Genomic DNA, 25,696 nt, shown 5'->3' on the forward strand with positions numbered 1-25,696 from the left:
CATGAGGTCACACACTGGAGTGTCCAGAGCAAGCGACACACAAAATAGAACCCTGCTGCCTACAGCTCGGGGACCACTCACCAGTGTGTGAGGTAGGGGTGAGGGGGGTGGGAGGAGCCACCTCCTGTGTCCCCCTCAGCCGGCCCGAGGCCGTGGAAGGGAGGCCGCGGGTGGCTGGATTTCGGGAGTGTCTCAACCGCTCCTCTCGGTCCCGGCGTTCCCGCTCAGCATCGTCAGCTGCCCGGCTGGCTCCCTATGGAGGAAAGAGGGTGACACCAGAACTGAACTGGTTTGGTAAAAAACTACCTGAGGCCCTTGGCCACCACTCGAAAAAACACGGGGGCGTGTGGAACAGTCCCCCTGAAGTCTGCAGCCTCTGACAAGTCAGGCGTTCCTCCCTCCAGGGGCACACTTGACCCGTCCCACGACCGAGGGGGAGCGGAACCGGGCTTGTCTCCTTTCCCAGCAGAGGAAATCTCCACCCAGTCGCATTCTCACTCCTCAGAACCCAACCATCAACAGCACCTGGCGGCCTTCTTCTCTGCGATTATTCACGTGGGGACAGGAACCAGCCTAGGTCAGAGGCGGCCCAACGTGGCGACAGCCGGGGGAAGGCGCCCATGTGACAGGCAGATCAGCTGAAGGGTCCAACCAGAGCCCAGACACCTGGCTCGGGCCCATGTCCTGCTGGTGCGCATGAGACGAGGCTGGCAGCCAGGCTCGTCCCGGGTGGCGAGGCAGTGGGCACCACCTCAGCTAAACTAGCTGCTCCCAGAACAGTTAGTCGACACTTTCAGTGAGTATCAAACCAGAAGCACAGGGACACTGGATTTTAAGTGGTGACACCAGGGTACCTGTCCTAGGAGAGCTTATGTCCTAATCACCAGCGCCGTAAGTCAAGAGTCTGCAAACTGCAGCCCATGGGCCAAATGCAGCCACACTCATTCGTGCAAATAGTTTTCTTGGCACACATGCCTGCTCACTGACGCACTGCTTTGGCGGCTCTCCAGTTACACACAACACAGAGTTGAGCGGTCACAATGCCATACAGATGGCAGAGAGAAAACCATTTATTGTCTGGCCTTTTATACAAGAGGTTTGCCGAATCCCTGTGAGGGGTGACGATGTAAAAACAAAAAATTTGTTACAGTAACTCTGACAGGAAGTGCACCTTGATGTGCAGACTCCAAGGAACCTGCAACACCACCCCCAAAGGTTGTCCTTCGAAGGCCATCCTAATAAAGAGGTCTGGCAGGATGGCACGGGCCAGGTCCAGGGCAGGCCGGCTCTGTGGGCTGGCCCCAGCTTGTGGAGGCTGCAGTTATCTGCCCCAACCTGGTCTGTGTGAGCACCCATGCACCCGTGAGGCCACGGGATAAGGGTTCCTGTTTTGCACTCTGAGGAGGAGGTTCTGTTCCTCCATCAGATTTTGTTACCTTAGAAACATGCCAATTTTTGTTTTACGCTCATAGAACACACTTTTAATGAAAGAGGAAGTGCAAATTAAAACAAAAAACGGGGATTCTGGCTGTAGTGTCAAAGATTAAACAAACTTCTACAACAAACTCAGAGACAGGTGGCCTGTTTTAGAGGAAACAAATTGAAGTCCAAGCTCCCATCCTATCCCACCCCGAGTCCTGACAATGCGCATGCACACAAACACAGGCTCATACTTAATGAACAAACTGGGTGACAAAGGAAATCAAATGTTAAGTCTAGCTCCTCACAAGGCCAAACGGAGACCTAACACACAGCACCTCCCAGGCCATTCAACCCCTGGGAGGCTGGGCCTCGGCACAGCCAGGTGAGGGGAGGAGGGGAAAGTCTTCACCCCACCCGGTGGGAGTCACATCCCCTTGACAAGGAATTCACAGACCAGTGCAGTCACAACATCCCGAGGACTGCAGAGTTCAAATGAGAGCCCTGGTCTGGGCAGACCTGCACTGGGGACTCCGTCATGGCACTGAGGCGCCTCCTTGGCTTGCCCTCTGGCATTTTGCTTCTCAGAACCCCTTGTGCTCCCCATGTGGCAGCCATGCCTCCTGAAGCCCCAACCCCGTACAGCTCCCAGAAAGGGATGGCAGCAGCTGGCAGCCTTCTGATGACAGGCAAGCCCCTTCCACGCTGAGTGGTCAGTGAGCTGGGGGCACACTTACAAATTTGAGCATGTTCCAGTCGAACACGTAGTCATAGGAGAAACCCTGGCGATGGAACAAGTTCCTGAAGAGCTGTCTCAGGTATGAGTAGTCAGGCTTATCGTCAAAACGCAAGGAACGGCAGAAATTTAGGTACGTGGCGAATTCAGCTGTAAACACCAGAAGACTCAGAGGTAACCAGCAGTATTCCTGACTGAGAGCCAGAATGGTGTCTGTCCACAGAACCCTTGACCACCCACAGCCACAGAGAGAGGCTGTGAAAGCTGGAGCCTGATACATCAGGCATGCTTTGAGGAAAGAGGATAAGACTGAGCACCACAGAGCATAACAGTTTTACCTGAGACATTTATCCCAGGAAAAGTCTCACAAAAACAAAAGGAAAACTCCCTGAGTTATGGCTCAGGAAGGCAGAGAAGCACTAGGGACAGAGGCTGTGGCCACTCGAAGGGCAGGTCACCTGAGTTAGTTCAGCTCCCTAACTCCGCAGGACACTGAGGGGTCTTTGGACAGCCAGCCTCTGGGGGACTTCCGTGGTCCTTCCAGACCTCACAGGCCCCTGCCCTCCCACAGAACTACAGCTGGCCCACTGTCCGCCGGACACTCACAAGGGTAGCCTTTGCACAACACCTCGATGGGAGTGGACATCTTCTTCTCACTGATCCTCTCATACTTCTGTCTCTTGGTAGCAGCCTTCAGGCCCTGCCAGGGCAGTGAGCCCAGGTTGAAGTACATGAGCACATAGCCCAGAGACTCCAGGTCATCCCTTCGAGATTGTTCTGGATAGAGAGGAGAGCAGGTCAGGGCAGCATGCCTGAGCATGCACAGCAACACCCCAGAGATGCTGCCTGGGGATAAACTCAGAGCCTCAGAGAAGGACACTTGGAGTCTTTGCTTCTGCAGAAGCAACGCTGCTGTGCTGTTAGGAGATGCACTGCCACCCATTAGGAAGCCCCAGCACATGCTGTCCCCCATGCCTCACAAGGTCTGCAGGCCCAGATGCCAGCCTTTGCTATGAAGGTTTGATGCCAGCCTCCATACCCAATGTGCCACAACCAAACCTCAGGGCCCCCAAGAGGCTGCAGGACAGCCAGGGCGGGAGGGCTCACCGATGCCAAGGTGTGTGTTGATGGAGGCATACCGCGCCGTCCCAGTGAGGTTCTTGTTCTCGCGGTAGGGGATGTGCTGGTGGGTGCGGGCGTCCCGGTACTTCTTAGCCAGCCCGAAGTCAATGATGTAGACCAGGTTGCCCTTCTTACCCAGCCCCATGAGGAAGTTGTCCGGCTTCACATCTCGGTGGATGAAGTTCTTCGAGTGTATGTATTCAATACGACTAATCTGCAGGTGGAGAAGCAGGGGTGACAGGTTGAACCCAAGGCTGCAGCCTGGCAGAAGGAACCAAGGGAACCCTGGCCCACTTGCAAACACCCACTTCCCTCCACAGGTCACTATCTCTTGCACAGTTAACAAGCTTCTGTTTTCTCCGTATGCACGCATAGCACAAAAAGGAAGCAAACAACCCTGAAGGCCTCATCAGATTGATGAATCAAACCAAGCCTGTGCTTAGCATGCGGGCTGCCCTTCAGTGGAGAAAAATGAAGTCTTACCATTTGGTCAGCAAGGAGTAGGACGGTTTTGAGACTGAACTTCCTAGAGCAAAAGTTGAAGAGGTCTTCCAGGCTGGGTCCCAACAGTTCCATCACCATGACGTTGTAGTCCCCCTCAGCCCCGCACCACCGGATGGTGGGGATGCCCACTGCAAGAGAGAGTGCGTCAGTCCCCCTCCCGTGCATCTGCACTGAGGATGCCAGTGCCTGTGATGCTGATGGGGGGCGGCTGGGCAGGAGCAGTGAGAAGTGACATGCGGAGAGGCTGGAAGGCCAATTTCACAGTGGGGGTGGGGTGAGGGGCTCAGGCGGAAGAGCCCCGCTGGCTCCCACAACCGGGTCCCAGTCTCCCTACGACTGACATCCTGCACCAGTGTGGGAAAGGTGTCACAGCTAATGACCCAATGCTGATACACTGTCATTAACTGAAGTGTATACTACTCAGGCTTCCTCAGGTTTAACCTCATGCCCTCTGGCTGCTCCAGGACGTGTCCCAAGATCACATGACGAGTAGTCGTCATGTCTCCTTCAGCTGCTCTTGGCCAGGAGGGTCTCTCAGACTTTCGTGGTCTGAATGACCCTGACAGTTTGGAGGAGGGCTGGACAGTGATGCACAGACTGTCCCCTCTGCTGGCCTCTCTGATGTTTTTCTCGTTATTAGTCTGGGCCTGTGGGTTTGGAGAGGAAGACCACAGGGGGGAAGTGCCCTTCTCATCATGTCCCGCCAGGGCTGTGCTGCAGTATGACTCCTCACCATGGCTGTACCCTTGGTCACCTGGCTGAGGTGTATCTGTCATGTGTCTCCACTGGGGAGTTTCTCTTTCTTCCCCTACCCATGCCGTTCTCCCTGTGGAGATGTCACCACACGTGGCCCACACTTAAGAGGGGTTTTGGGCCCCCTTCCCAGAGGGCAGAGCATTCATATATATACGACTTGGAATGCTTCCACACAGATGTGTGTCTTCTCACTTTTTCACTATTTTTCCCATCAGTATGAGCCCACGAGTGTCTGTGTCACATTTTGGTCTGTACTCCAGCACTGTATCACTTATTCTGTTGCTCCAAGCATCCTGGCCTTGCATGCTTCTCAGCGAGCAGCTCCTGGGGCCCTCTAACACCCCATCCCTGCAGGCTGTTTGAGTACTGCATTCCTTTCTGGCACTATAAGATGCTAAATACTTTTGATTTTGATATCAACAGGGCAACTTTTCATTTTTGCAATTAAATATTTAAAAAATACATTTTACACGTGACATGAGAACAAACTTAACAAAGTCCATAGGTTATAAGGCATAATGTGACAAAAGCTTGTGGCCTACCATGAACACAGAAGCTCAATAGGCTCCAAGCACAAGAACCATAAAGAACGCAACACTGACATACGCGACAGTCCAAATGCTCACTAGTGATAAACAGAACACCTTGAAAGCAGCCAGAGGAAAAAGCAGAGTGGAGGAACATCTTCCAAGAACTGAGAAAAGAACTGACAATCTGCCGAAAAAACCTCAGCAGAGACAAAATGAAGATATTTTCAGATATAAAAGGGTGATGAATCAATCACCAGCACTGTGACACGTTACAGGATGTCCTTCAGGCAGGAAGCAAGCGATGCCACATGGAAGTGTGGGGCTACAGAAGGAATGAAAAGCACTGGAAACAACATGAGTACATAAAAATTATTTAAATTTAAAAAGTATGACTGTTTATGGGACTTCCTTGGTAGCACAGTGGTTAAGAATCTGCCTGCCAATGCAGGGGACACAGGTTCTATCCCTGCTCCAGGAAGGTTCCACCTGCCATGAAGCAACTAAGCCCGCGTGCCACAACCATTGAGCCCATGCTCCAGGGCCCGGAGTCGCAACTCCTGAGCATATACGCCACAACTCCTGAAGCTCAAGTGCCCTGGAACCCTGCGCCGTAACTACTGAGCCCAGAATTCTGTAACCGCTACTGATGCCCGTATGCTTAGAGCCTGTGCTCCACGACAAGAGAAGCACCACAATGAGAAGCCCACGCAAGGCAATGAAGAGTAGCTCCTGCTCACCTCGACTAGAGAAAGCCCACGCAAAGCAACACAGACCCAGAGCAGCAAAAAATAAAAAATTAAGACATGACTGCTTAAACAAAAATAACAACGCACTGCAGCGTTTACAACATGCAAATAAAACACACGACACTATCACACAGGCAAGCAAGCAGCAGTCCACGAGGTCAGGTTTCTCTGCATCCTGTTGGCGATGACAGACCCTAACTGAACCACCATTGTGACACCACAAAGACAGTGAAAAAATTCAACAGAGGAGGCCATCACAAAAAAAATCATTTAGAAATGTTAAAAAAAAAAAAAACCCACAAAAAATTTAATTCAAAATAAGGTTAAAAAGGAAGGAAACTGAAGCAAAGACCAGATGGCACAAAAATAACAGCAAAGCCAATCCTGTCATTAATCACACTGAATGTAAACACCACAGGGAAGGCACACTTTCTCAGATTAGATGGAAAAGAAAGGATCCACACCAAACACTCCTCAGGTCTAACTAGGTCACAAGGAGGACTGTGCACCACACCAACATCAGACGAGAAGGGCTGTGTCAGCATCAGACATGGTAGACTTGTGCAGAAGAGTGTTTCCAGGGATATTATCAGTCATCTCACAGTGATAAAGGCATCAACTGATCAAGAAAACACATATTCTAAGTGTTCACACAGCTAACAACAGAGCTTCAAAATACATGAAGCAATACAAGGAGAGAGACAAATCCACAACCTGACTAGAGATGTCAATCACCCCTCACAGCAGCAGAACAAGCTTTTTTTCCCCCAGGTATCATAGGGCATTTATCAAGATACATCACATTCTTGTCAGAAAACAAGCTTCAATAAAGTTACAAGGATTCAAGTTATACAACATATTTTCTCAGAAAACAGTGGAATTCATTTAGAAATAAATAACATGGAGAAGGCAATGGCACCCCACTCCAGCACTCTTGCCTGGAACAGCCCATGGATGGAGGAGCCTGGTAGGCTGCAGTCCGTGGGGTCACTAACTGTCGGACACAAATGAGTGACTTCACTTTCACTTTTCACTTTCACGCACTGGAGAAGGAAATGGTAACCCACTCCAGTGTTCTTGCCTGGAGAATCCCAGGGACGGGGGAGCCTGGTGGGCTGCTGTCTATGGGGTCACACAGTCGGACACGACTGAAGCAACTTAGCAGCAGCAGCAGCAGGTAGAGTGAAAATTGTCTATATATCCCAATAATTCACATTATTACTTCATGAATGTGCATTAGGAAAATCATTGCCAAATAAACTCTTACAACATATCAATGTAATTCAAAAGACAAATAGCCCTTGTTGTTGTTTAATCCATACTTATCTCTCTCTCCTCATCTATATAAGAAAAATTCATTGAGTGGAAAATCGATCCAGTTCTCTGCACATTTATTAAAAGAGAAAGTGTATTGAAATTACAACTTAGTGTGCATAACACTGTTAGATTGTATGAAACCCTATAATATTTGAATATAAAAGATTATTCCGATGTTAAAAGTATGCTGTTAACAGGACAAGTCTCATTTAATGAACCAGAGTATGCATATCTTTTTTTCCTTGTGCTATACTGTTATGGTTCCATTTATTTCTATCTTCTGGGCACTAAAAATTTATTACATGAAGGTTTTTCATGTAGAGATATTGGTAAGGAATAAATTTGGTTTGTAACTACTAATAAATAGTTGATGCCAAAAAAAAAAAAAAAAGAAATAACAGTTCTATGGAAAAAAATCCTCAAATATCTGGAAGCTAAATAATACAGTTCAAAATAATTTATGGATCAAGAAAGAAATCAAAAGGGGAATTAGCATTTTGAACTACAGGAAAAAGAAAACTCATCAGGATTTGAAATGTTGCTATGGTAGGCGAAAACTTTATAGCCACTAAATGCCTATACTATAGAAAACACATCAATGATCTCAGCTTCCACCTTAAGAAAACAGTTAAACCCTAAGCAGTCAGAAGTGAAATAAAAGATCACAGCAGAAACTAATGAAACAGAAAACTGAGAAACAAGAGAAAATGACTGAGACCAAAGCTGGCCCTTTGAGCAGACTGTTGATAAATCTCTAATGAGACTGATCCGGGAAAAACCAAAGAAGACACAAATTACCAACAGCAACAACGAGGGACGTCCCTGGAGGCTCACTGGTTAGCACTCTGTGCTTTCACTGTTGAGGGGCCAGGTTCTATCCCCGGTCCGGGACCTAAGATCTCACAAGCTGCATGGTACAACCAAAAACAAAACAAAATGAAAAACACAACAAAACACGCAGGAATGAGAGACAACATCACTAGATTCAGGCTTCCCAGGCGGCTCAATGGTAAAGATTCCACCTGCAATGCAGGAGACACAGGAGACGTGGGTTCAATCCTTGGGTTGGGAAGATCTCCTGGAAGAGGAGATGACAACCCACTCTAGTATTCTTGCCAGGGTTTTGAAAACCCCACGGACAGAGGAGCCTGGGGAGCTACAGTCCGTGGGGTCACAAAGAGTCAGAAATGACTGAGCAATTGAGCACGCACAAACATGGGGCAATATAAATAGCTTTATGCCAATACATTCAGTAATTTAGGTGAAACAAACAAGTTATTTGAAAGATACGAACCAACAAAGCCCTTGTATGCTGCTGGTGGGAACATAAGTACAAGCGGTCTGGCAGTTTCTTCAAAGAGAAAAAACATTCACTACTTTTGGTTCAGCCATTTCATTCCTAGTCACTTACCCAGAAGTAAAAGGATAAGAATGTCCATATCTACACGAAAGTTCACAGCAGCTTTGTTTGGAGTGCCTGACACCTGGAACAAATCCAAGTGCCCGTGAACAGGTGCAGGGATAAAGAAAGTAGGCATCCAAGGGAATAATTCTCAGCAATAAAAAGGAGTAACCATGACACACACACACATTCTCAAAAGAAAGGACACACAGTACTACTCCTTGCACAGGAAGCTCTAGAAAATGCAAACCAGCCCATAGCGACAAAAGCAGATGACAAAAGGCGGGGGTAGAGGAAGCACAAAGGGACCCAACAAACTTTGAAGAGCAACGGATATGTTTGTCACCTTGATTATGGCAATGGTTTCTTGAGAGGACACGCGTGGTAAAATTCTCAAATCACCACACTCAAAACACATGCAGTTTGATTCCTCTCAATAATGCTGATTAAAAAAAAAATAAACCAGAATGTTTTAGTTTTCTTTTCACACTAAAGTCACCTGAGCCATCTGAAGTGGATTTTGGGGTGAGGGGAGGCAGGACTTTCAGCAACCTTGGCCACGTGTGTTCACAAGGCCTCGCTCACTGACCATTACACCTCCTCCACTGACGTCAGAATCCGGTGCCCGAGGGTCTTTCTGCAGCTGGAGTGTGGGTGGCACAGCACTGCAGGTGGCACATGTGACGCAGCGCAGACACAGTCCACATTCACACTGGCCCAACCGCCTGCCCCAGTAATCTCCTTCACAGAAGTCCCCCGCCTAGGGTACAACCTAGGACCATGCACTGCCATGTAGTCACCATGGTTAAGTCTAGAACAGTTTTTTAACCTTCCATCAAAGAGAAATTTTTGAAGAGTTCAGGTCAATATTGAATGGTCCTCAATTTTGGATTTGCCTGATTGCTGGTTCTCATCACCTGACAGATGGAAATCTGCCAGATTTCTCCAACAAAAATTACTTTTTCTTTGTAAGTTATTTTGGCTGTGCTTCAGGGCATGTGGGATCTTAGTTCCCTCACCAGGTTCTGGACCTGGGTCCTAGGCAGTGAAAGCGCAGAGTCTTAACCAGGGGACCACCAGGGAATTCTCCTTTTTATTATTAATACATAATCTGCAACTGATGCTGAAGCTGAAACTCCAATACTTCGGCCACCTCATGCGAAGAGTTGACTCATTGGAAAAGACCCTGATGCTGGGAGGGACTTGGGGGCAGGAGGAGAAAGGGACAACAGAGGATGAGATGGCTGGATGGCATCACCAACTCAATGGACGTGAGTTTGAGTGAACTCCGGGAGTTGGTGATGGACAGTGAGGCCTGGCGTGCTGTGATTCATGGTGTCGTAAAGAGTTGGACACAACTGAGTGACTGAACTGAACTGAATCTGTGAGGGAAAAAAAAGTAATCTGTGGATGAAGCTTTGAGGGCAGTGTCAATACTTGAACTTGTATCAGGTTGGTGTAAAAGTAACTGTGGTTTTGCATTGTTGAACTTTGCTGTTTAATATTGGAATACATTCTTCAATGTGGTTATACTACACATCATTTTAATGTGCATTTCTCACTTTATGTTTTTTGCTAATGTATTACTTGCTGTTTATTTTACATTTGTTTTAGACCATGGAAATGATGCTAGACAAAAAACAAATTCAAGCAATCTTATTTGAGTTCAAAATAGGTCGGAAAGCAGCAGAGACAACTTGCAACATCATCACATTTGACCCAGGAACTGCTAATGAATGTATGCGAAGTTTTGCAAAGGAGATGAGAGCCTTCAAGATAAGCGTAGTGGTTGGCCATCAGAAGTTGACAACAACAAACTCAGATCATCATCGAAGCTGATCCTCTTAAAAGTACACGAGAAACTGCCAAAGAACTCAATGTCAACCATTCTATGGTTGTTTGGCATTTGAAGCAAATAGGAAAGGTGAAAAGGCTTGCCAAGTAGGTGCCTCAAGAGCTGACAGAAAATTAAAAAAAATTGTCGCTCTGAAGTGTCACCTTCTCTTACTCTACATAACAATGAACCATTCTCAATCAGATTATGACATGCAATGCAAAGTGGATTTTATACCACAACTAGCGACAACTAACTAGCCCAGTGGTTGGACTGAGAAGAAATGGAAGTTCCAGAGCACTTCCCAAAGCCAAAATTGCACCCCCCAAAAAAAAGTCATGGTCACTATTTGGTGGTCTGCTGCCCGTCTAATCCACTACAACTTTCTGAATCCCAGTGAAACCATTACATCTGAGAAGTATGCTCAGCAAATCGATGAGATGCACTGAAAATTGCAGTGGCTGTGTTGGTCAACAGAATGGGTCCAATTCTCCAAAAGTTGAACAAATTGGGCTGCAAAGTTTTGCCTCACCCACCATATTCACCTGATCTCTGGTCAACCAACTACCACTTCTTCAAGCATCTCAACAACATTCTTTTGCAAGCAAAATGCTTCCACAACCAGCAAGAGGCAGAAAATGCTTTCTAAAAGTTGGTCCAATCCTGAAGCACAGATTTTTATGCTACAGATTTGAATAAACAAACTTATTTCTTGTTTGCAACAATGTGTTCATTGTAATGGTTCCTGTTTTGATCAATAAAGATGTCTTTGAGCCTAGTTAAAATGTTTTAAAATTCAGATAGCAGTAATTTACTTTTGTACCAACCTGATATGTTTGTATCCATCCAGTTACCCTTTAAACCAATCAAGTAACAAAACAGTGTCCACAAAGTGGCGAGTTTCCATTTGATTGTTCCTTCTGCCCCTCTGTAGAGCTTAACTTCACACCTGCGCCTGTGTATAGAGCACTGTAGACTCATGAATTCTGTGTGTAGAGCATTGTGGACTCATGAACTTGCCCCTCTTCCATGCGTCATATAAATTTTAGGACTGTGTGTGTGTGTATGTGTAGAGAATTCTGGACTCATGAATTCTCCCCCTTCCATGCGTCATATAAATCTTAGGATTGTGTGTGTGGGTATGCAGAACATTGTGGATGCATGAATTCTCTCCTCTTCCATGTGTCACATAAATTTCAGCACTATTTGTTCTGGTTCTGTGAAGCATGTCATGGGTAATTTGATAGGGGTCACATCCACTCTGTAGATTGCTTTAAGTAGTATGGCCATTTAAACACTATTCATTCTTCCAATCCAAAAGCACGGTGTATCTTTCCATTTCTTTAACTCATCTTCAATTTCCTTTATCAGCGTTCAATCGTTCTCAGCATATGTCTTTCACCCTCCTCGCTTAGGTTTTTCCTAAGTATTTTATACTACTTGACAGAATTTTTAAAAAGACTGTCTTTTTACCTTCCCTTTGTGTTATTTCATTGTTAGTGTAAAGAAATGACATAGATTCCTGTATGTTACACTTGTATCCTGCTACCTTGATGAATTCATTATCAGTTCTGGTAGTTTGTGTGTGAAGTCGGTACACAGGGTTTTCTGTACACCTATGTGCACATAAAGACAATTTTACCTCTTCCTTACCAATTTGGATACCTTTTGTTTTTTTTTGTCCAAAAGAACTATGTTGAATAGAAGTGTTGAGAATCTCTTTCACATATTATAATCCGTTATTCATGATGAGGCTTTAATTGAAGCCACTTCAAGCTCGTTCCTGTGTCCTCGGGACTCCTGCCAGAGTACCTGTTTCCTTTCAGCCACATGCTTCAGACTCACCTTCCCTCTTCCCGGCTCACCCTGGAATCTGGGCTCCTCTTGGTGTGGAGTGATACTAGAAGCTGCCACCTGGGTGCCGGCTTGAGTGTGTGGCATTTACGTCTTGGTCAACCTGGCCCTTCACCGTTCTTCAAATCTGTCAGCCTGTCCTGTGGGAGGAGGGCCCTGCTGGACTGTGAGCAGAATCCCCTGAGCCCTCTCTCTGAGCAGCTCTGGGACACAACATCTTGCCAAGTCGTTCTCTCCATGAACAGAATGTCTTCGCTTGCTTGAATCCTCATCAGCATCCTCCGATGCGTTTCCCACATACGGGTCACACCTGGCTTAGGGTTTATTCCTCTGTACTTATGGTTCGTCTTTCACTACTGTAAGCAGTATTATAAGAACACCACTTTGGCCTCTGGACTTCTCTGGGGCCAACAGCCACCTGACCAGGGATCTTGGTTCTCTGTCCGATGAGATGTTTGCAGGTGGCTGTGCCAAGGAGCCAGTGGAGCTGCTGTGCAGTACTGGCAACTGAAAGTGGGTCGCTATGCTCCAGGTTCAGCTTCCCATCCATGACCCCTGGGGTCATACCTGACCTCCAAGTGGATGTCTCTAAGCCCTAGAGTGAGCTGTACACAGAGGGCTTACGGAACTTAAAGGAGGGCAAAGCAGTGGAACTGACCTTTGAGAAGTCCCCCAAGGGCATGGAGTCTCTCCAGTCACCAGGGGGCTGAAAGCAGCCACGAGAGGGGCTATCTTTTCACAATCCAAGGTTTGAGGAGCAAAGAGGCAAAAGCAGGGAAAGGGTGGGTAGGGGCACTGCCATGGACCTCAGGCAGGGTACATGGCATCCCCCCACTTCCTTCTTGGCAAGGGGAGGGGTGAGACAGAAGGCAGCAGCTCTGGGCAAGTGCTTGCGGGCGAGGAGGAAACACCTCCGGAACCTGCATACCTCTTGGTCTCTACTCCCAAATTTCCAGCTTTTCCAAGTGGCCAGGACATGGAAGTGTTTTCCTGTGGAAGACTATGTAGTAATAACACTTCCTGTGTCGGAGAAGGCGGAGCACAAGACCACAGGACACACCACTGCTCTCTGGGACCCCCTCTCTCAGGGCTGAGACAGGGCTTCCCCTGCTGGCCTCCTCCTGACCTGTTCTTGGGATAGGACACGGGACTGAGGACAGGCAGAGAGACGGCTGGCAACAGCTGCAGACCTGCTAGCCCTCTCCCTCCACCGAAGCCAGCACCACTTGTTTACTGCTCCCTGGGGGCCCACTTTCTCAGGATGCCAAGCTGCACTAGCTGTGTGCAAATGAACCATCTGTATTTTAACTTTTTCCTTCATAGAAATGCTCCACTGTGTATTTCAGTCTAGAGCAGTGCATTCTCTACCATCAATGCTCCACAGGAGACAAGGTTTTAACTCTTGCCCCATGACTTGATCTCCTACTGGAAGGATGGAAATCAGTTTGAGCAGGAAATGTGGTGTAGACAGGTCAGGAGAGGCAGGACCAGGTGACAGCACCAAGAGGAAGCGTGGTTGGGTAAGGGCTGTCTCTACGTGTGATGAGGGATTCCCGTTTCGGACCTGCGATCCCAGGCACAGACTTGCTTCACCTCCCTGAGCCTTCACCAGGGTTCCTGTGTGTCTGTAAAAAGTGGATTCAAAGGGTACCAGCTCGAGCCTCCAGGTGAAGATGAAGCAAAATCCTTACGCTTTAATAACGCTGAGCTTTCTCGCCCTGGCTTCTCACGACCACAGGCAAGGGCTTCTTCCTAGTATCTGGCGTCAGCAACCTGCCCCCAGCAGCAGTGGTCAGTGTTGTGGCAGCTGAAGGACAAGGGGCTCAGTTCACAAGCTGGGACTCAGTGCTGGAATGGGGTAGATACACTGGAGCACATGGAGGGACGTATGTCTGATGCTGGGTTCTGTCACCCCAGTGTCTGCCCATCTACTTACTATTTGTGGGGGCTTCACAGGACTTCATGAGTCACTGATCTGGAAATAACACGAGGTAGCCTAGGTGGTGTAAATATAAGGCAGTGGCCTTTTCCCATGTTCTTCTGGGGTTTTGTTGTTTACAAGCTTCCTACTGTATTCAAAGAAGAGACGGATAAAAGGTTGTGCACCAGGCAAAGGATCTGAGACACAAATTTGGGGGTACACCACCCCCCATCTCAAAACAGGGGTCTTAAGACCTTCTTTCGTGTTCCCTTCCCCCATTTCAGACCAAATCTTCTGTACTAAAAACTTGACTCCTATTCTACTCCCTTCTCCATCCTCACCAACACACCTGTACCTTTAGTCTGTGCGGGTATCTCCACAACTCAAAACGTTTGTCCAGAAGTACTGAAGCAGCTAGAAACATTCCATCCCTTGTCCCCAACTCCAGGTCAAGGCTGTTACTTGACATGATTCATGACAAACACACTGCTGCATTTGCATGGATCAAAACTACTTTAATCTCAAATCCTAGGGAAGAGAGAAGGTCGGTGGGGGTGCTTCTTTGTAGAAAGTGAGGTTGGGAGATCACTCAGGGGAAGATACATGTATCTCCAGGTCACTCAAGAGCTTTTGTGCAAGTGTAAGAAACGTCTATCCAAGTGGCCACACGACTGTTTAACAGGAAACAAATATAACTCCATGTTCTCTGTTAGACACCAAAGCTTTGTTTGAAATCTTGAATTTATGAGGAAGGAGTAGTTTGTCCTCTTCTGGTTCCCCTTCCCCTTGCTCTCCAACTACAGGAGACTTCAGCCCTGGGGCTGCAGGGACTTCACCCCCGGAAAGCAAAGACTCAGTGGCTGACTCTGCTGTGCCCCCACTTCCTTTCTCACTCGCCATGTCCTGTCACATGGGCTGGCTCTTTTCCTCTTTTCCCTGTCAAATGTAAAGAATAAAGACTAGCTTGCACTGAGGAGAAAAAGAATTCTATTTCCTAACTGACTGTTGGTGGTGTAATAAGAGAACTAATTTTATACTTTGATCTGAAGTATCTGGCTCACCGCTCTAACTTGTCTTGTCGGTTTCCTATGTAGGAAGTCAGATCATGCACAAGTAAATTTTTTCTTTCTTTCTTCTCCATCCTTATTCTTTGACACTTCCCCCTTCTCTGGTAGCTGAGACATGCCAAGTCACACTGGAGAAGAATGATTAATGGCAAGGTTGAAGATGATGTGGATGTAACAGGAGCCCCCAAGACTTTCCAGGTGAAGGCAAATGTGGGTAAACACCTGGGAACACATCCCTGTGGCTGGGGTGCCACCCTACAGGCCGAGCACCTGCCTGCTTCACAGAATGCCTTTCCACCAACAGGCTCTGCACCAGCGGGTATGGGCGAGGGAGTCACTGTGGCACCATGATTAAGAGCAAAACCCTAAAAGCCAGCCAGGGCTCCTCCTCAACACAGGGAGGTCTGTTTATGGAGACACAAGAGCCTATAAACTGCAATGAAATCCATCGAACCACAACTGTGTCAACATTGAAGAACCTCAGGAACACAGCAGGTCAAAGAGGAAAATTGTAGAATACACACAGTGTGACTGTATCACTCATGTCCAGAAGCGTGTGAACTAGGAGACGTGGGGCACGGACCTGCCACTCGTCTGCTCTGACGGTCCACTTCACTGGCAGCACCGTCTCTTACTGGTGACCCCAACACACCTTATCACCTCAAGATAAGATGCAGTAGAAGCAGGGCGCTCCTCTTCTCGGTTCCCTGGCCAGAAGAGGAAGATGCTATGTAGCCTGCTTCATCCTTGGCAGACTGTCTTGCAAACTAAATGCTGAGGTCCAGGCAGCAATCAACTCTAAAGCCACTCACAAGAATAACCCTGCTCCCTGTGCACAGACAGCTGCCCCATGACCTCAGAGGTGTGATGCAGCGAGACCAGAAAGCTGAAACGCACCTGGGATGCCAGACTGCCGCTCCTGGGGCTGGGGCAGGACATGTGAGGCCGCAGGTGAGACACACAGCCATCAGAGTGCTACCCGGTGACCAGCCATGCCAGGGACACTCAGCTGCCCCTGCCCACTTGCCCTTAACATGGGAAATGGGTCACTTGGACTATTATGTGCAGCTCTGGATACTTGATACTTTTTCCCTCATTCAGTCCAAAGATAACCAAAGCATATGCCTGGGGGTGAAACAGGAGGGATACCACCAGGTAAATGCTTTCCATTGGATTTGCGGAAAGTTTCAATGTAAAGATAGGAACTCAGTATTAATGCAAATACAATAGTTCATGAAGTGTTTGGCAATTCAACCTTAAAACAACTGTAAATACCATGGCCAAATGTTTCTGGGCGATGTCATTAGATTTTAAAAAACTAACTTCTTGCAGGATAATGGAGAAAAAAAAAATTAGAAACAAACTAAGCAAGGGCACGGGGAGCCAGGCTTTGGGCAGCTGCAGAGAAGTCCTGGGTGGGCACACGGGTGCAGAAGGCCTTCCTGCTCGCTCTCTCAAGCACATGGCTCTGGGGGTTCATTTTAGTATTCCAACAGCCACGAGCTCTACACGTTCTTAGGTACTGTGAAAGCTTTCCTAATAAAAAAGATCATAACTGTCTTAAATATACTGTGGGAACTGACCAGGCATGTAAAATGAGAGTGAACTTGGGTGAGAGGCCACCTGTTTCTACTGCCACGTCACTGGTGGCATTCACCCACCATCAGCGCAGAGCTCCCACCCTTCACCCCTGGCCTGAATTCTCATACAAAGGGCCCACCCTCTCCTCCCACACCTGCCACAAGCCTCGACCAGAAGCAGCTGTGAACTAAACAAAATATCTCCACTCGAAGGTTTCCCAAGGAGAATGTGGTCTAAAGATACTTTGTGGGATTATTAGGTCAGCCTCTAGGTTCTGCCTGGCAGTCCACTTTGTTTTGATAAAAACTGGGTGTCCACCCAAGTCCTTCACCAACATAATTAACTTAAAATTATTTCTGCTATTTCAAGTTTTTTAATCTATTGCACCAACTAGATCTGGGGCTCGTTCCTGATTGCTGACCCTCATAGAGGGCTGCTCTGCAGGAGTGGTCTGGGAGCTACAGTGCTCATGTTCAAACCTGTGTTCTTTAGAAACAGCCTCAGTTTCTTCATTCGTTATATGAGGGTGATGACACCTACTGCACACGACTGTGGTGGAGAACATGCCGGCACATGTAAAAACACTTTGAACAATACCTGACACTGGTGTGTCTTTTTTTTTTGCTTTTGCCTTTATTGAAGTAAAATTGGTATAAAACATATTAGTTTCATGTGTACAATTTCATCTTTGTATACAATAAAAGGTGATCACCACTGTAAGTCTGGTTGCCAAATGCTACCATACAACTGAAACTTTTCACCCATCTCATCCACACCCCAAAACATGTTGCTGTTGTTTTTTTTAAATGCCAACCCCTCCCTCCCTTAGGTGGCCTGAGTGAGCCAGCACAGCAGCTCTCTCTAGTGGAGTACTGTAAGGCCACCATTACCAGGCAGCAACCCAGGCAACACTGTACTACGAGCTAGAGAGGGCAAAGCAAGCCCTGGGCTACAAGCTTTCTCCTATGATGATGTCAATTTATCAACTGTCTGCAAAGAAGCCCAGAGCTCAGTATAAAAAGAAAAAAAACCATGATCAGAGATGTACCACCTAAGATGGATACAGCAGGGTGGCCAACAGCAGAGCTATGAGGTTTCCAGGCGGAGGCCTGTATTTCCTCTGCCATCCCAGCTTCGACAAGCTCACAAAATAGTACCAGCATGGAGCTCTCTGCTCCCGGACAGAATCAGTTTTCTAAAACAAACATTTACATCTTGATAGAATTCACCAAGTGTATATCTGAAGCAAGAGTAAAACCCAATCTACGTGTGGGTAGGGTCAGACAGGAGAATATCTTATCTAGAATTCTGGTGGGTTTCCATGATCCTACGGGAAGGGCATGGGAAGACTAAAGTAAGTGATCTTTTGCATTCTAAAATAGGGGGTCTAAGCAGAAAGTACATGCAGGGGCATTTAGCAGCATCTGCAGACATTTCTGATCATCCCAACTTGGGGGAGGGGGTGAGGGCCTACTGGCACCTAGGATGCTGCTCTCTGTCCTCCATGCAGGAGACAGCTTCCACAATAAACAGTAACGCTTTGGAGGAGAGACCCTGTCTAACCCAAATAAACTCTTTTCTGTTGAGGCAGGATCTTAGTTCTCTGACCAGGGACTGAACCTGTGCCCTTAGTGGAGAAAGCAGAGTCCTAATCACTGGACTGCCAGGGAATTCCCTTTGTTGAGTCTTAATCTACTCCATATTAGTTCCTCCCTGGCATCAGTTCTTCTCCTTCCCTCTGTCCCTGGGCGCCCAGCTGCTGAGTTCCCAGAGATGCTGCTCCTCAAATGCACAGGCTTTTCAGTCAGAAGGTTTCATCCAATCCCCATTACCAAGCTCCTCCCACCATGAAGGCCATATCCCAAGTCACCTGTTCCTATTCAGCACCACCTTAAAAGCTGTGGAGACTGCACCTGGTGCCTGAGAAGCTCACCAGGGGCCTCCAGAGGGCAGACACACTGACAGGGTCCTCTGTCAACCTCTCCTGGGCACTGGAGGGGCCAGGGAGTCTCCTCTCTATGTGCCATCCGAGAACCTACAGCTTTTTCTGGTCTCATAATACTAGGGATGAGAGGCACCGGACACCCCACCTGCAATCATCTCACAGGACTCTGAATGTTGCTTTAAGATGTACCTGCTGCTAGAGACACCTTGTGCTACGTCAACAGAGCTATGGTGGTTTCTCGAAGTAGCAGCACAGATCTGGTTTCTGGTAGCAGCAGCACAAATTAAGCTGCTTTGTGAAGCAAAGATGCCAAGAAGTCACCTCACCAGTCCTCCCTTTCCACCTGACAAAGGTGCCAACACAGACTCTGAAGACAAGCTTTCCTTTGGCAAAGTGCCAGGAGCCCACCCCCCATCCCCAACTCTCAAAGTATCATGGGGGCTTCTGCCTTGAAGGGTTTCCAAGAGGGAATAACACAGCTATTCTTCACACACAAAGCCCTGTCCCCAGAGAAATTCAAGACATTCAGGGTTGTGCCTAGGCTTTCCAAGCTCCTTGGGGAGCAGCACAGGCACATCCTTCAAAATGCTGCAGTGTCTTCAGGACTGAGACCCCCCCCCCACGAATAAGACCCCTTCCTGCTCTATTAGCCAAACAATCTCAGAGTCCAGAGAATTCTAAAAGGGAGATTCTGAAATCAGGATGGGTGCTCTCTGACATCCGGTACCCTCAGGCCCAAGGGGAGGTTTCACAGAAGCGGGACAGTAACTGAGCTGAAAGGGATCTCACTCAGAAGGAAGAGTCCGCGGACCGTCCCAAAGCCACAGGCATGACTGAGACAGCACAGGAGGATCAGCAGGAAGCTTCAAGTCAGTGCTGACATAAGTTCGTGTTCAAAGACACCAGTACATAACATTCCCTAAGAAGGGAATATTCATGCAAAGAGCATAAAATGATGTTTGTCGAGTGAGGTCCTTTGCAGGCTTCTCAGATAGTATCTGAAGGAAGCCACAGGATGGGGTAAAGGCTATGAACGTTCCTGCCCCCTTTCCAAATCAACCAGACTGTGATTCATGACATCTGCCATCTCCCTTATCAAACACCACCTTGGTTTTCTTAATAGGTAAAAATCATACCTCCTCCCTGCATCATTTTGTAGATTTTGCTCTCAATGTGGAGCTGAGGGTGTTTGGTTTTGACACATTCAAGCTTGATGGCAACTTCTTCTCCTGCAGCAATGTCCGTACCTTGGCAAAGAAAGAAAACCACAAATGTTAATCATCTGGTATCTCCCACCTAACCCGACATTACAACACACTGGAGAGACAACGAGTGCTCTCAGAATCTTCTGAGGACAACCAGCTGATGGATGTACTCCACTTTCTACTACAAAATGGTGTCAGTGGTAGATAAACCCTTGTGGGAAAATAACCTTATTTTCACTTTTTAAAATAGGAGTATGTAATATGTATAGGAAAATTTTACATGGCGTTGTATCACCCACTTCCATATGGCCCTCCTCTGATCACCAGGAGACCCAGAGACAGGCTGTACAGTTCTCTCCACAGGATCCCTACTTGGTCTGAACCTTCTCATCCAGCCTGCTGGTCAGCCCTGCATTCACCCACCCTAGGCTAGACCATGGGGAGTCCCAGGGCAACACATTCTATGTCGACCCCATTTCTCCATGCTTCCTTGATGGGCCTCAAGGGTGTACAATCCTCTCTCCAGAGGGAAAGCTGGGTTTCCACTGAACAACCACATGGCCTAAGCCCATCTCAGTCCATGCGGCCCAAGTACCAAGTCACAAACAGCAGGGTGGTTCTCAAGGGGGCTTGGTTCCCACGACACGGCAGGAGCCATCATTCGCCCGACACAGGTCAGGCCCAGGGAGACCCAGCACGTCCCTTCCCTCCCAGGGACCAGGACATTGCTCTGTGTCTCCTAGGGACACTGGATCAGGACTGGGTTCTGTCCGCAAAGCCCTAATCACACCTACGCAACACGTACTTGTCACTTATCTTTTGCCAATTTTGTGTTAAAACTAGCAACATATCTGCTCACATCTCCTGATCACCAGCCTATGACTGAAGATCAGAGGTTTAACCTCACGATGCCACTCTCTTCTTTACTACAATGTGGACCTACATACGTGACAACCACTACCCGTGCAGGCTTATCACAAAAATGTTCCTGAGTGCCAGTCTGACTCAAAGCTATGCTACAAGACCCCCCTCACCCTCCCAAGGCACATTCACTAGAGAGAACAGGAAAAGCAGTCTTAGAAAGCACATACCTAGGTCTCCCTTTGCTTTCCTCACCAGTTCTAAGTTAAAGCACTTTAATTCTTCCCAGAAGTACAGTTGTTTGTGAAGAAATTAACACTGGCTCCAGCAGCCCAGACGAAACCGAGACCCATGCTGGGCAAAGCAATGTTGCCAGTCCCTGGCAACTCAAGTTTCACCACCTGAGTTCAGAGGGGAGACCAGGAGTCTGTTTCTTGGAGTTGTGGGGATGAATGGGTTGCTGGTTACAAAGCACACTGAGACTCCCGGACAAAAGGCAGAGTAAGGTCAGCAAGCATTAGAACAATGAAGACCTGCAGGAGAGTTGTCTGCTTGACATTCACGAACCCAGTAAATGCCCAAAAAAGAGAAACTGTCTCCTCTAGTCTGCTGGGACAGCTGCTGGAAATGTATCCATTTCTAGTGGCCCTAGGTACAAAGCTGGTCACCAGTGCTGGGGTTCCACGGGAATAACCACCATTTGATCACTGTTAGTGACCACCTTCAATTGAAGAGCTCCCTTTACCATGCCACAAAAACTCCTGGGTACTCCGAAGAAAGATAGGTAATACATTTTGTCCTTCCTGCCTCAGATTGGGATAATTTACCTAATCACAAGAGAAATGACTTCATTTTAAAATGTACTGTGTAAATGGAAAATGAACTCTGAGTTCCTGTGAGGACCTGGAACTCTGAACTGAACTTGCCAGCCCATGAGGAACAGATGACTCATCTTTCTAGTTACCTCAGCTACTCCCCCACCCCAAAGCAGGAGCATCAGAAAGTCTGTGATTATAGCACTCTTGCTCTTTCAACTATGTCTGTTCTGTCAACCTTGCCAAGAGGCAGGTTCTCAATGACAACATAGCCTGAGCCTGCACAGGCTACCTACTGAACTTGTACCTTCAAAAAGGCTGAGAACACTTCTAGCTCCACTGTATCATGGTTGATAAAGCTAACATCTGAGTCACCCCTGCAATACTGACAGTCTTGGGGACAAATGACCACAGGCAACTCTGAAACACAGTTGAATTCCAGTCTCCCCTAACATCACACCAGCAACAAAGCCAGCCTCCCCCAAGACCACACAGAGCAAAAGTCAGCTTCACCTAAGATTACACCAGGAAACAGCTCACCTCCTCCATGATTACACCAGCAAACAGCGTCAGCCTGCCCTAAGATTACACCAGGACAGAGTCAGCCTACCCTAAGATTACACCAGGACAGAGTCCACCTCCTCCACGATCGTATCAAAACAGAGTCAGCCCCCTACAGCGTCACAGATGCAAAGGGTGCCCTGAGTCTGATGACTGAAAGAGGAAAGGCTGGACATGGGTTCTGTGCCAAACAGACTCGAGGGCAGCACCCACTCCAGGCTGTCTCCTCTGAGAGGTCTTCACCACTGGGTGAAGGAGCAGAGCTTCAAGTTCTGTATGTTCCATGGGAACTAAACAAGAGAGACCCCTTGTTTAGTTTAGACCCCTTGCACCACTCTGTAGCCCTGCAGTCCTATCCCAACTCCCCTGGCTGACAGCAGCCCCTGTGCTCTACCACCAGTGCTGGCCCACGTCTTGTCCCCAGACTGCCACCAGTCCACAAAGGGAAAACACAGTATAGCGAGGAAGCACCCAAGAGCTCTGATGGCAACATGACATTGCTGCATTTTAATCTTATTTAACAAAAGTGCTGGTCTGCCACAACTGGAAATTACAAAGCTTGGGCCTTCACAACAGGTAACTTTTAGAAGTATTTCTAGATGCTGCTGCTAAGCCGCGTCAGTCGTGTCCGACTCCATGCGACCCCATAGATGGCAGCCCACCAGGCTCCCCATCCCTGGGATTCTCCAGGCAAGAACACTGGAGTGGGTTGCCATTTCCTTCTCCAATGCATGAAAGTGAAAAGTGAAAGTGAAGTCGCTCAGTCGTGTCCGGCTCCTAGCGACCCCATGGACTGCAGCTCACTAGGCTTCTCTATCCATGGGATTCTCCAAGCAAGAGTACTGGAGTGGGGTGCCATTGCCTTCTCCACTTCTAGATGGGGAACGAAAAAATCTGAAAGGTATTACTGAGCTCTGGGTTCCAGATTCAGAGCAAGTCAAAACCAAGCGGTACATCATGATTACTCTTAGTGTCTGTTCACAGTGAGATGTTTTATCCCCCAACAACCTCAGCTCTTTTGCGCAGTTCCACTGCTGGTCAGACAAGAGCTCCCTCTCACCAGGTAAAGATGTTAGTCTATGTTTAGACACAGGTTGATGCTGGTCCTAGGAAAACAAAATTATGCCCCTCAAGTTGAGAGCAAAGGCAGAGGATAAATGAAGTGAACTTAACCCTAAGCTTGGCCCTTTCCTGGAAGAGAAAGGTTAACTCCCACCGATGGCTGTCTTATCTTAAGAAATAGGGAGAGGCCTCTCAACAGCAGGTCAAAAGTTACTCTCGCAGGACAGCCACTGACAAAGCAGCTGACTTGGTATCTAGAAACACTCAGGCCACCACTGTAGAGGACACAGGTGTGTGACTGCAGGAGCTCACACTGCAACTGCTTTCCTCTCCTGGCCTGTCAGCCACCATTCTGGAGCCTCTACTGCGTGCCAGACACCCCACTGAAGAGAAGTGAAAGTCAGAGAAGGGAAAACATGAAAACCAAGTATGAAGAGGTTACTAAGCTTTAGGTCCCCCAAAGTGTTTGTGTATATGATAAAGTCAAACTGCAAAGTCCACCTGGGTGAAGACTGGACAGATGAGGCCATCCTCTGACAAACCGATTGTCAGGATCAAGTACAAATGCCAACAGCTTGCAGGAAGAAAACCTCCTTCATTCCACCAATCATGAAAGGGGGTGGGTCCAAGGTACTGTAACCACCTCTACAAGACAAACATGGACAAGAATAGAGCTCCATGAGAACAGGGGGATCACAGTTTGGGAAAGACTGGAATAAACTGCAGGGCACAGTGCTGAGTGCTCATGTCAGCACAGCAGGCTTCTGGAAAGGGAGGCCAGCTCTGGGCCTTCTTGGTTCATAAGTCATAAGGCATTTAGCAAGCTGAAGGATAGCTCTCAACCCTCAGCTTCAAACACCTAAAAGCACTAGAAAGTCCAAGAAGACCCCAAACCCCACGCTCAAAGCAAGGTGGAGGAGGAGGAGTCCAGAGTGATCTGACCTATAGCAAAGTGACAGCAACTGGAACAACTTTAATCGTCATCATACTGTAATTTGTAGGACATAATTTTAAGATGAGAACCAAATTCATCATTCCTCAACTAATGACTAATTAATTGCCTAAAAAATGGAAAAAAAAAACCAACCCAGAAACAACAGTGGTACAGATGACTCAATACATCCCATGGTCCTTGGACCATAAAAAAGACTGAGAGCTGAAGAATTGATGGTTTCAAATGGTGGTGGCTAGAGAAGACTCTTCAGAGTCCCTTGGACTGCAAGGAGATTAAACCAGTCAATCCTAAAGGAAATCAACCTTGAATATTCATTGGAAGGACTGATGCTGAAGCTCCGATACTTTGACCACCTAATGTGAAGACCCAACTCACTGGAAAAACACCCTGATGCTGGGAAAGACTAAAGGCAAAAGAAGAACGGGGTGCAGCAGAGGATAAGATGGTTGGATGGCACCATCAATTCAATGGACATGATTCTGAGCAAATTGTGGGATATAGTGGAGGACAGAGAGCCTGGTGCTGCAATCCACAGGGTCACAAAGAGTCAGACACAACTTAGCGACTGAACCACCTCTGACCCACTTTTCCAGTCACACATCTCAATCTAACAAGACCACGTCACATTTTCTCAGTGAGGTAGCATGTAGCCTGAAGCCACCACTACATGGGCCAAGAGCCATGGCTGATGAAAATAACTGGTTGTATCCAACCACACACAAGTAACTCAAAGCGTATTCCAAGGGCTGGGCCATGTGGGTACTCATAAGGAGTGCTCAAGAGCCACAGTGTATCCATCTTAGGACAAATGTGAAGGAGAAAACTGAAGACAGATCCCTCTGGGACCAGTCAGCATGATGATCTGTATCAAGCACCACTGGTGTGCCCAGAACAAGGTGAGGCCCAAAGGACACACTTGTGAATAAGCCTACAGGGTCTCCCACAAAACTCTCAACTTCTTTGTGAATGCCCTGGTGACAGTGTTCCACACTCTGACTGAACAAAGTTTTGGAAAGCAGAGAGCTGTCTGGCAAGGTTTCAGACCAGAGAACAAAAAGTTTCAAAACACTTGACTTTTTCCTATCAGTGTAAAGGTGGCTAATGGATTGGCTTTTCAGTATGGCTCCTAGGTCTTAGGTTAAAACTTCTGCCAAAATCTATTGTTCTATAAATACGGCAAACAGCATGCATTTACCCAGCACTTTGCCTCCCAAAACACTGCTGAGAAGGCAACTGCTGACTACCAGACATAAATATTTAAACAGCAAAATGCAAGTGTCTCTAAAGTGTATTCTACTCAGCAGGGAAGTAAAGCACACACTGATGTGACAGGTTTCCCCGTAGGGTAAGGCTACCAAAAATAGTTAGGAACTACCCTAAGTGTGGATTCCTCTTACACTGTCAGCCCAGGAGGTCGTGCATCCTTTTGGGAACTATAGCCAAGGATGCGGCAGTGAGCACACGGACTTGGGACCATCTGAAAGGCATAACCAGAAGCATTAC

At 47.7% G+C, this 25,696-nt stretch overlaps 1 protein-coding gene across 4 annotated transcripts in view; it reads right to left on the bottom strand.

Moving 5' to 3' along the window:
• CSNK1D (casein kinase 1 delta) overlaps nt 1-25,696 on the bottom strand; it is a 34,058-nt gene that overhangs the window by 6,901 nt on the left and 1,461 nt on the right. For all 4 annotated transcript variants that reach the window (XR_015147365.1, XM_086356741.1, XM_086356742.1 and 1 more), the window contains exons 2-7: nt 19,871-19,981; nt 3,761-3,909; nt 3,263-3,491; nt 2,762-2,932; nt 2,157-2,305; nt 82-253 (exon numbers count right to left, since the gene is read on the bottom strand). Coding sequence is in view for 3 of the 4 variants with exons in the window: in XM_086356741.1 (XP_086212867.1) it covers nt 82-253; nt 2,157-2,305; nt 2,762-2,932; nt 3,263-3,491; nt 3,761-3,909; nt 19,871-19,981 (981 nt within the window). In the remaining variant the exon portion in view is untranslated. The remainder of the gene's footprint in view (nt 1-81; nt 254-2,156; nt 2,306-2,761; nt 2,933-3,262; nt 3,492-3,760; nt 3,910-19,870; nt 19,982-25,696) is intronic.

Source organism: Bos grunniens, chromosome 19 (assembly GCF_055505025.1).
Source record: "Bos grunniens cultivar Pamir isolate PY7600 chromosome 19, Bosgru_T2T1.0, whole genome shotgun sequence".
NCBI lineage: Eukaryota > Metazoa > Chordata > Mammalia > Artiodactyla > Bovidae > Bos > Bos grunniens.